At 32.0% G+C, this 11,533-nt stretch overlaps 1 protein-coding gene across 1 annotated transcript in view; it reads left to right on the forward strand.

Annotated features, from left to right (window-relative positions):
* LOC108689926 (tyrosine-protein phosphatase 99A) overlaps positions 1–11,533 on the forward strand; it is an 80,845-nt gene that overhangs the window by 33,643 nt on the left and 35,669 nt on the right. The window contains exon 2 of the mRNA XM_018196907.1: positions 10,912–11,093. Within this exon, the coding sequence (XP_018052396.1) occupies positions 10,912–11,093 (182 nt within the window). The remainder of the gene's footprint in view (positions 1–10,911; positions 11,094–11,533) is intronic.

Genomic DNA, 11,533 nt, shown 5'->3' on the forward strand with positions numbered 1-11,533 from the left:
TCTTTCTCTGAAAACAGGGGGGGGGAGGGAGGGGAGAAAAGTCTCGAGCGTATTTTTTTGTACGAGACTTAAATATTTGCGGAGCGTGAGTCGAATTTCGTCAAATAATCTGTTCAAAAGAATTGCCAAAAATTTGATTTTCCTCACCGGCCGTCGTCATCACTGCCGTCGCTGTTGGATGCAAATGGGATTCAGTTGTTCGACAGTTGAATATTATGAGTGAAACGCATATCAACACGTATCTAAAAATGTTCGTTCGGCTAGAATCCACCGAACATTCGGGATTTATCGGGATCATACTGGCATACGTACAATAGACCGGAATTATGAAAGACCTGGTCCGAAAGTTTTGATAGGCTCTTTCTTCTCGTGTCGGAGATGGATTTAGGTTTCCCAAAACTAAAGTTTTTCATTGTTCCATCGCAATCCTCACGAGCCCCCTTTTATGCTACCCGACAATGGACTCTATCCTGTCCTGTGTTATTGTATGCATCTTTTTTCGCATTAATATGCCGGCTAAAGTTCACACAGAACGTTATACATTGGAAAGTTATACACCTACACCGAGCCTAACGTACACTAACTTCTAACGTACACTAAAAAAAAATTATTAAACCTTAATACATATTTCTTTGAATAATATTAAGTAAATGTTCACTTATAATAGATAAATATTTAATTAATAAAAAATAATAGTCAAATAAAAAATTAATAGTTTTTGTATCAAATAAATATATATTTACATTTAGTAAGTATTTTCTTAGATCTATTCAAACAAGTATTTATGAAAATTTAATATTTTATATTTTTCCAGCTATATTCGTTTTTCTTTGATGGAAACACTCTTTGTGGAATACAAATTAAACATGTATAATTTTTGTGTATAATTGATGATTTGAATAAATCATGAAAATAAGACACTTTTGGTAATCTGAATATCAAAATCATAGAATTATATATTTATATATCGCATATTAATAGAGTAACATGAGTGACTTTTCTTGACATCTTTGCCGCAGAAAAATTGATTCTGGAAAAAGATTTTAATGCAGAAGTTCAAAAGATGGGAATTATTGATAATTTATACGAATTACGTTTCGCGGATTCGCATACATTTATTCGTTAATAATTTATGCGTCGTCTTCCGCGTGGCAAAAGTTGCGGAATTGAAAAGTTGGCGCGTCGAGGGACCGCCTTACGAAGTGCATCTTCATTTGCGTATCGAAAGTACGATCGCGGGAAAGTCGAAAGAAATCATGGAATTGTTTTTCATTCGTGAACGAGCGAATAATTAATTGTCTCGAGTTTCTTGAAAATACGCTTCTACTGTGAGATAAATAGAGAGAACGCCGAGTTTCTTTCTTCCGCGCCACAGCGACGGAGAAAAATCAAGGCGGAAGAACTAAAACAATCAATTACCTCCGAGACGAGTCCTAATAAAAAAGTTGTTCCTCTCTTGACGATAGAGAAACTTAATATGCCCCATGCATTCGTCCACGCGACCGAATTAAGTCTTTGCGGCGACGTTTGCTTAAGTGCGGCCTTCTGAAAGTGAATAAAGCACCGTTTGCGCGAAAGCTTTTTCGAAGCTTTTAATCTAATTCCCGGCAAAAGCGAAAAAAAAACCGTACAAATGCGAAAGTCGTTCTTTTCTCGCTCGGATCGATACCTCCAACCGTCTCACTGCGGCGGGCACATCTATAGGCTCTATAAATTTTTGTGTAAAATGTATATCTCGCATATCGAAAATTCAAACGAATTTGCCGCAGAATGCAATGACGCGAATTGCGCTAATTGGATACAAGTCATCGATTGCTTTTTCCACGTCGAGCTTTCAAGCGTAAAAATAGCGCAAATAAAAAACCGCAGGGCGACAGGTCATTTTTACATTTAATTGCCGGATCATTCCCTTATCTCGCAGCGACAAATTTGCAATGGGGGTTTGTCAGCGGTAAATTGATTGTGTTCTACAGGCGGGATGTTGAACATATAGTGCAGGCAAGAGAATGTACGCAAATATACGTATGCGTTAATACGAAAACGGCGAGAATATAGGTATGCGAATGTCGCCTATATAACGTTTATTCTTTACTCTTCATTTCTCCGTGTAGTGCGCTGGTTCACGTTATCAAGTGCTTCTCCTCCTGTATTTAACGTTTAAATACGGAAACTCTCGTTATCGAGCGCGTTTTACGCGATAAATCGATAAAAAAACTCCAGGAGTCGCGGAGCATAGCGAAGGAGACACGATACCGTACATTTCTCCCCGGACGAAGAAAATCGAACGGATCTTTCTTTCCCCGTGGCTATGAAACTGAGAGATACGTTATTTTTATACGAGAAAGCTGTATCTCATGGATAAACCACGAATAAATGGCGCTTCATCGCCGACGAAAAATAAGAGGCCCCGTAACTACTTTGAAAATTAACATCGCAGCGCACCGAAAGATACCGCAGTTCGCTGTAACGTGACAAATTCATTATGTTCGTAGAGGGAATGTACGTGTTATACGCGTATGTATATGTGGCAAGCACGTATACACGCACATATCGGTGTAGAGAGCGGATCGAGAGACCCGCGCAAATGCAAACTGTTGGCAATTATTCGAACCGCAGCTGCGCAGGAAACTTTCCCGTAACAGATCGCGCAACGATTAATAATCTATATTAATTACAGCAAAATGCAGATATGCAATTTGAAGACGATAAAATCTCCCCTCCCTGTCGCGCGCGCCATGTCTTCGACCGCTAATTAGTCTACGAGAATTATGTGCACTTGGTGCACACGTCCCGTGGGGGACGTAATAATTTCCGGCTTTGAAAAGTCGCGGCTAGATTTTCCGCGACGTCTCCTCTTCTTTGAGGATTAAGGATGGCGAGTTGAAAATTCGAACTCGATCAGGACAAAGTGAATCAAAGTTATTCGATCGCCGCGATTGAAATCTGCTCTGCAATCTTTAATACGTAATCTGATGGAGGCTTAAATGATTTCGGGAAATTTTAATCACTTCTGTTCATCAACTGTAGAGAAATTCCAGGATGCGTTCCATTTGACATTCGTAATACTTCAAGAATCATTTCATTCTTGTTGTTTATCAAATGTTAAACAAGTAATACTCAAGCGATGTAAACATCAAATAGATTCATAGACATTCATATGAGAGCCTCATATGAAACACGGTAAAGAGTTTTATATGGCAGAGAGGTGCTATATTTAAGGGGCACCACGTATATCGTACTGAATGAGATAGAAATACATTTTTTTCAATAAATTGCAAAATAATTAAAGTCGTGAATTATTAGACTATGCAATATTATAGAACAAATAGTTGTAATTTTTAACCTTTTTATGCATTCTGAAAAAAGAAATATATCAATATATTTATTATTAATATTCTAGTAACACATTTTTTATTTTATCTTAATAATCTTCCTTTTCTTCTTCTTATCTGCCGTTTTTAAATGATAGTTCCACGACTTGCATAGAGATATACGCGTGACTGGCGAACAGTCAAATGTAATTCTCTCTCTTTCTAATTGTTTTTTATTAATTTTCCAAAATGAGAGGTTAAATCTAATTTTTTGAAAAAATATTTAACAAATATTTTACACAAGTAATTATTGCAATAGTAAAGGCATATGCAACGTTTAGTATTTTTGTCTCTAGGAGATAAATTCATCTTGTTTTTTTCGGACATCATCATATCATTAAAAAAATATCCTCAAAATGTCCGCAGGTTTTGAGTTTGAAATAATATATTGATAATTCTACATACATGTAATTTAAAATGTGTGGGGATGGCGTCAAATGATCTAGCGCCGCTTCTGCACAGCCATAGTATTATAGATACGTGAGTCGGTATAACGTTATGTTATCCTTGCAGTGTCCCGAAACCCAATAGCTGCTTTAAACCGTAAGATATTGACCAATTACAATCGAATGTGAGAAGAATAATCGATTATGATTGGTTGAATTATTACGGTTTAAGGTATACTACACAATAAAAAAATGTGTTAAATTTAATACTTAATTTCATATGTCTCAAACGGTCATTCAAATTTTTTTGTATTAATTTAACATAAGATGAATATGTTAGTAACATTATAAAATATTATGTAAAAAATTAACACAAGAAACATCAAATACTTTGACACAATTTAAAAACAAATTTTATGTTAAATTGACACATTTATAATGTTAAACTTAAAAGTAGAGGCTTTATATTTGTAGTTTAGATGATGCCTTTGTAATATTTAACATATGCAAGATATTTACTGTTACAAAGAGGAAATAATACAAAATATCTGTATTTTTTACATATAAAATATGTAATTAATATAGAACATATTTCTTAATAAAATTAACATTTATAATATATTAAATCAACACACATATTTTATTCTTAGAATTTATGTTTTAAAATTACATTATTTTTATGTTATTTGTTTCTTATCTACAAATTGTGTTATTTTAACACTGAGAAATGTTAAATTTTAATTTAACACAAAATATTCAAATTATGTTAAATTAAAACTCAGATATGTTAAAAATTCCACACAAAATTTTAACAAGGATTTGAATGGACCATTTCTAACACAAATACAAAATGTTTTTTACTGTGTACACCTATTGTGTTTTGGAACTTAAGAAACATTAACTCATACTGGCCGTAATAATCTATAAGAATTAACTAATCACGGTCAAGTATTCCTCTTTTACAGTCGAGTGACCGTAAGATCGATTACGATATACGGGATATGGTTACGGCCAGTATAAATAATTATAGAGCCAAAAAAATTTTAGTAAAACATAAGAAGAATTTGGATAACAAGCTGTAGTTTTATGCAGGATAGTAGTTTTAATCTGCAAGAAAGAAGGACATACTTTTTATTTCTTATCAATTCTTCTTTCTCTATCTATTTACTATTTCTTTCTCTGTCTCATTCTATTCTATCTTTTTCTTCTCATTCTCTCTCTATCTTTTTCTCTTTCAAGAATTGTTAAAACATGGCGGACCAATCAAAAGTGGCTTTCTTATGTTTAGACTCTTATTAAAGGGTCTGCAGTAAACGTAAGCAATAAGCGAATTGGCCAATCACAATAGAGATTGTAAAGCCATAAATATATACGTAAGTAATAGTAAATCTAACATGTTGATCTTTTTACTGCTTACATCTTACGCACACTCTACAGTAAGTCGTTACTTAAGCTTGTAAGTCTTAAGTCGCAAGAAATTGACCAGCCACAGTCGAATGTGAGAAGAATAATCGGCTATGGCCAATTTCTTACGGCTTAAGACTTAAAGCTTAGGTAATAGTTTATTATAGAAAGCCCATTACTGCTTAAGTTTTTTGTGTGTGTCACGACCCTTACGCTACGTGGAACAGAAAATGTTAAAAAGCTATTCGGATAGACATACACTGAAGAAGTAAAGATTGCGAATCTTCTCCTTATCAAACTTGCCTTTTCTTTATCCGATTCGACGACACTCCTCGACTTTTTTCGAGACAAACGCAATGCGTTGTAACGGCAAAATCCCAGCATCATCCCTGAGGCGATCTAGCAAACATATCCATCACAGAAAAACTATTCGATTACAATCACTGATTAACACTGACAAACCAAAACGATATCGTTCGTTAGATTTATTTGGCACTCTCGGTTATCCATGAATGACGGGTCGTTGCCGACGGGCAACAATCCAATGGATTATCGTCAATATTGATCATGATTCGTTTCTAATCGTCAATCAGAGAGTCTTCCTTAGACTTGTTTGAAGTTGTCCTGACAATTGACACAGTTGATTTCTTGAGGAAGAACGGAAAATTTCGAGGAATCATCAACGAGTATATTCAAATTCTCTTCCGAGTGTCACTCACATTGTTAGATATGGAAAGAGTAATGGTAACCTAATCTCTTAAGTTAAATAACATTTAGTTAATGTTAACTTCCATGTGTGCTAAAATGTAAATTAATCCACTTCTGCGCTTAGTTTTAGAATAAACATTGCCCATATTAACGTATGTATTTCTATAAGTAAATAACTAAATTTAAGTTAACATATTTTCTTGAGTTTAATTATTTGATTCTATTGTTTTAGTCAAATTAATGACATATTAAGTAAGAGTAATGATAACTTATAAAAGTGATTAAAAATAATTCCAATTTGACATTAGGAATTTAACAGTATGTATTCATTTTTATTTTTATTGTTCATCAAATATTATACAAGAATAAAATGACTTCAACAGGAAAAACAGCTTTGTAACTGTGTTGAAAATTTTTTTAATATGATTGGTTCTTGCCCTTAGTTTGTATTTATGTATACATATGTAGCTTCGAATTAGCAATTTAGCTGTCGCCCTGTCTATTGCATGTGTGTGCAACTTTATTATTAAATATTATTGTTTCTGCTTTTTTCAATGTTAACCGTGTACTCAATAAAATTATTCTTATTATTGTTATTATTATTAATATTAGTTTCTTGTTATACTGTTATCAAAGAAGATATCAATGATAATCTCTTGAATTAAATATCATTTTATTATTTTTAATCCATCTTAAAATGTAAATCAATCTATTTCTATAGTTTCAGAATAAAGATCATTTATATTAACGTATTTATTTAGAAAGTAATAAACTGAATCAATTAATTTTTTTAGTTAAATTGTTTAACTTCATTATTTTAGTTGAATTAACGATATACTAGGAGCGATCTATAAAAACAATTGAACATAACTCCTATTAGATATAATTTCATAATTTGACACTCGATTTGACTTGAATTTAGTAGTATGGATCTACACGTACAATATAATCAATCATATTAAAAAATAAATAGTTTTGCAAAGCTACATTTTCTGCTGAGCACAGCCAATGATATATAACATTATATACATAGAGAACCCTCGAGTGGGAAACTGAATGTAGCTCACAATCAATGAATAAAATCAACACTTGTCGTGAGGAAGCAACAATCGCGAACCTTCTCCAACATGATGATCTGACGGCACTTCACAACAGCCGCGATGCAGTATATTGGCAAAAAAATTAACTCAAAGGTCGACAATTCAGTTGAATATCTATCACAGTCGTCACAGAAACACTATTCGATTACAATCACACCACATGATTGTTAAATGTATTTGATATTCTCTCTCTCTCTCTCTCTCTCTCTCTCTCTCTCTCTCTCTCTCTTTCTCTCTCGACTACGCAAGCGACAGGCATCGATCTGGCGGATTATTGACGTTGATTTGCTTTTTTATAACGTGTCGATTAGGAACTCCATTAAGGAAGTTCATTAATCGCAGAGTTCCTAATCGCCAAATTATTTCTACAATATAGGATTTTGAAACAAAAAACTTCAAGAAACAGTTAACAGCTAACAGTTACTCACCAAATGCCATGAAGAAGCAATGATAGAGAACCTTCTCCTTAATCAACATGACTGAACATGGTGATTCTGTGCGTTCTTCAACGCAGCCGCGATACATTATATCGGAATTATCCCTCAGGATGGTGATCCAGCAAGATATCGTATAAATTACAAATCACAGAAGTTTGATCACAATCGCTAATTAATTGATACACCAAAACAATCACGTTAGATTCATTCGGCACTCCCGGTTACTCGCGATCGACGTCGAGTTACGTTGATCCGACGATGCGGACAATCGTCGATGTTGATCGCGCGAATTGACTGAGATAGATACTTTTTTCGAAGCACCGCAATGATATCACTCGCGAATTTACTCGATTGATTGATTCAAAACGAACTGCGATTGATATTGCGACATTGCGAAACTTGCAGCATGCTCCATAAAACGCCATTTCATCCATAGATTGTTTGAGACTTTGAGACTGTTATGACATAATAAGTGTGCGTACTTGTCCCTATTTATCTTACCCGTAACTGGAACATTATGGGTCCTGATGATTCCAGGATATTTTTCTAATTTTTAAATAATGTAATTATTTGAAATAATTTTATTAATTAAGAGAAACAATCTTATTTTTGGATCAAACAAGTCTTAGTGTTTAATAATACTAATTTTTGCAACAATTATTATTATAATAATATTATACTGTTTGATATATTGATTAATATAATTAATAATTAATATAATTTATATTATTTCTTTAATGTTTTAAATATTTAGTAAAATATTTAGTAAAATTATTTAAAAAAAAAAGTCGGATAAGTAAAACCGTCATTCATGGATGATGAGGCGTTTGTGAAAATTTAATAGCATGGCAATTAAAGTGTTAGATATTAAGATATTATATATTTTCGGGCAGCTTTAACTCTTGAACACTATCGTAAATTTTACGTTCAGGCATTGAGCACTAAGTTGTACCTTCAGTGGTTCAATTAGAAGGTCCAATCTGCCATATTATTAAATTTTAAAAGGTAGGACAAGAAGAAAAGCTTTTAAAAATTCTTTCATTAGATGATATCAATTTATTATAATACTGATCCTTTGATGATCGTTATAAGTATACAGAGTGATAAGTAATGATTCAACTTATAAGCAGTTTTGTATTATCATAATTTATTATATATAATACATTTATTACACATATATATTATTTATTATACAGGATGTAACTGAAATAACGCTCTAATCATACTAAATGCTATTTCTAATATAAAACTCTCTAAGTCGAAAAATCCTCTACCATTTTGCAATTTTCGCAATAGTTATGGAGATATTAATTTTTAGATATTATTAATTAATTGCTGAACAAACAGATAAAATCAATGTATAAAACAATTTTAAGATATCTTCCCGTGTTCTTTGTAAAATATTTTGAAAATTTTTCTTAAAGAACTCTTAAAAATATCTTAAAGCTGTCTTATACGTCGCGCACGCGATTTTAGACATTCTGCTCATTGAGTAACTAAAAAATATTGCGAAAATTTCAAAGCGGTAGAGAACTTTTCGTCTCAGTTTTTTATTAAAAATAGCACTATATGATTAGTAGGTGTTATTTCAGTTACACCTTGTATATATTGTTTATTATATATTTCGTTTAAGTATATAAGAATCCAACAACATATCAAAATTTGATTAATGTACTTTATTCTTTCCCTCCTTTTAAATTAATAATTAAATTATTTATATTTACATAAAGGTTTATAAATGTTTTGTTATTAAAAAAATATGAGAAACTTGTATTACATTAATTAAGATTGGCCTATTTTCTTGTTGACAAAATTTAAATTAATAGCAATACCGTGTCATTCAATATCAATAGCATGTTCGAGTTAAATAAAAATCAAATATTATATTGTGTGGTAAATATAATGCATTATAGATATATATGAATATATATTTTTGAAATTATTAATATTCGATAATGATAAATCATAAAATGAATATTATCTGCTAATTATAAACTAATTATGATAAATCGTAAATTAATATTAAATTATGAATCAATCGTATAAATTTCTAAAAAATAAAATGTTCGACGAATAGGTATTGAAATACATAGATGGATATCAAATTGCCGTTATTAAATTTATAATCATAGTAAATAGATATTGACAATAAAAATATTTATATAAAATTATTGACAAAAAAAATATTTATATAAAATTATTGACTACTTATGAATTTTTCACAATTCATTTTTCACAATTCACAAAACCAATTCCGAATAAGAAGTCTTAAAAATATCTTAAATATCTCAAAAAGTCATCATAAATAGGGACGTCAGATATTTTAAAAACATTTTTAAATGTTTAATGTTTCTTAGATGACTTCAAGGCTTCAATATTCTCTGAGTATATATTTATTCAATTGTTTTATATTAAAATAATATGCCTATTTGTCTTATATCGTATTATATTTTTGATGTAGACTGTTTTATAATAGAGATAAAATTATTGTATAGCTTCTTGAATAGATATCTTTAGTCTTATCATATACGCAAACATGCGCGTGTTTTTAAAAATTCTAACGAGAAAATGAGTTAAGAAAATAATGCTGACGATGTTAAAATTTTATGGATTTAACGTCGTCGAGATACTTAAATTATAGTAAAAAGTCGCGCCATATCAGCATTGCGGTCACTCCGTATTCACCTCAGGCAAAGTACGAAAAACGCCGAAACTGTGATACAAAATTCGCTATCTAATCGCTTAGCTTTTCAGGCTTTTACATGACGCGGAAAATTTCTGATCCTCGTCTATCATGTATGAATTTTGAAAGTAATCTTGGATATCATTTATCGTGTCTAGATTTTCTCAATTCATTTACTTGTTCATTTGTTTATAGAGAACTCACAGTAGTATTCCCAAAGCAGTCACAGTGTGTCAATAAATTCTGACATACCAGTATTTGTTACTTGCCAATTTTAAGATTACTTTTTTCTATCCTTTGTTCAACACAATTAATATAGGATTGCATTCTAAAAGCGACATTGTCTCATGAATTCCGTTTGCAATTTGAATATCTTTCAAAAGTTTTCTCTTCTTCACATCGTAAAGAGAGAGAGAGAGAGAGAGAGAGAGAGAGAGAGAGAGAGAGAGAGTAAAATTCTCTAACCAATCATCTCCTGAAATATTTTCTTAACGCAATTTATAGGAGAGTTTCGTGTAACTTTATGAGACAGGTTATAGACGCATATTATCATATTTGAGCCTTTCAAAATATCGATATACGACCTCCGTCTTCAGACATTTTCTCACAAATCATGTAAAAAAGGAAGGAGAAAAAAGGTATACTAGGGAATATTGACAAGAATATTAGATTGATCAACTCGTATAGGATTTTTCACAGCGATTTTGAAGTTCTCCGCATTGTGAGCATTCATGCGACGATAGCATCGCGCGTGACTTTCAGTTACGTGGCAGTTACGGTTGAATTGCAAATATCATAACGTGGCGCATTTGTTATTTTCAGCATCGACGAGGATGGCCCATGGAACGCGACGAAGGAAATCATAACACCGCACAACGACACGTTCTACACTGTCGAGAACTTGAGGCCGTTCACGGTGTACAGCTTCCGAGTGGCGGCGATAAATGCTTTAGGACGTAGCAAGCCCAGCCAGGCGTCCTATTACATGGTGACACTCCGCGAAAGTAAGTCTCGCAACTTTTATTTTTTCGTCTGTCTTTTTATCCCAATAAGAACCAAAAAATCCAAAATCCAAAATGTCACATTGATCGAATTGTGTAAAAAAAAATAACATAAATTCGGTCAATAATTGGTCAATATGACATTCTTATTTTCCTTGGGCAAGGAAAACTCTCTCTCTACTTCATGTCTATCAAACAATCGAAACTGTAATCTCGGTTCATTTTTAATGGATGAACGAATAGGTAATCGAAGCATTTTTATCGGAATAGCAGAATATACGTTCGACTCATTATTTTTCTCAGGAATCTTTCAAACGAAAATAAGAGATATAAATTACAGTTTTAAAGAATCACAGAGAATTGTTTGTGCTATAAATACAATATATAATTATAAAATTTAATAAAGATAATTATGTTATATAGAATTTATATTAAAATTTTAT

This window comes from Atta colombica, unplaced genomic scaffold, assembly GCF_001594045.1.
Source record: "Atta colombica isolate Treedump-2 unplaced genomic scaffold, Acol1.0 scaffold281, whole genome shotgun sequence".
NCBI lineage: Eukaryota > Metazoa > Arthropoda > Insecta > Hymenoptera > Formicidae > Atta > Atta colombica.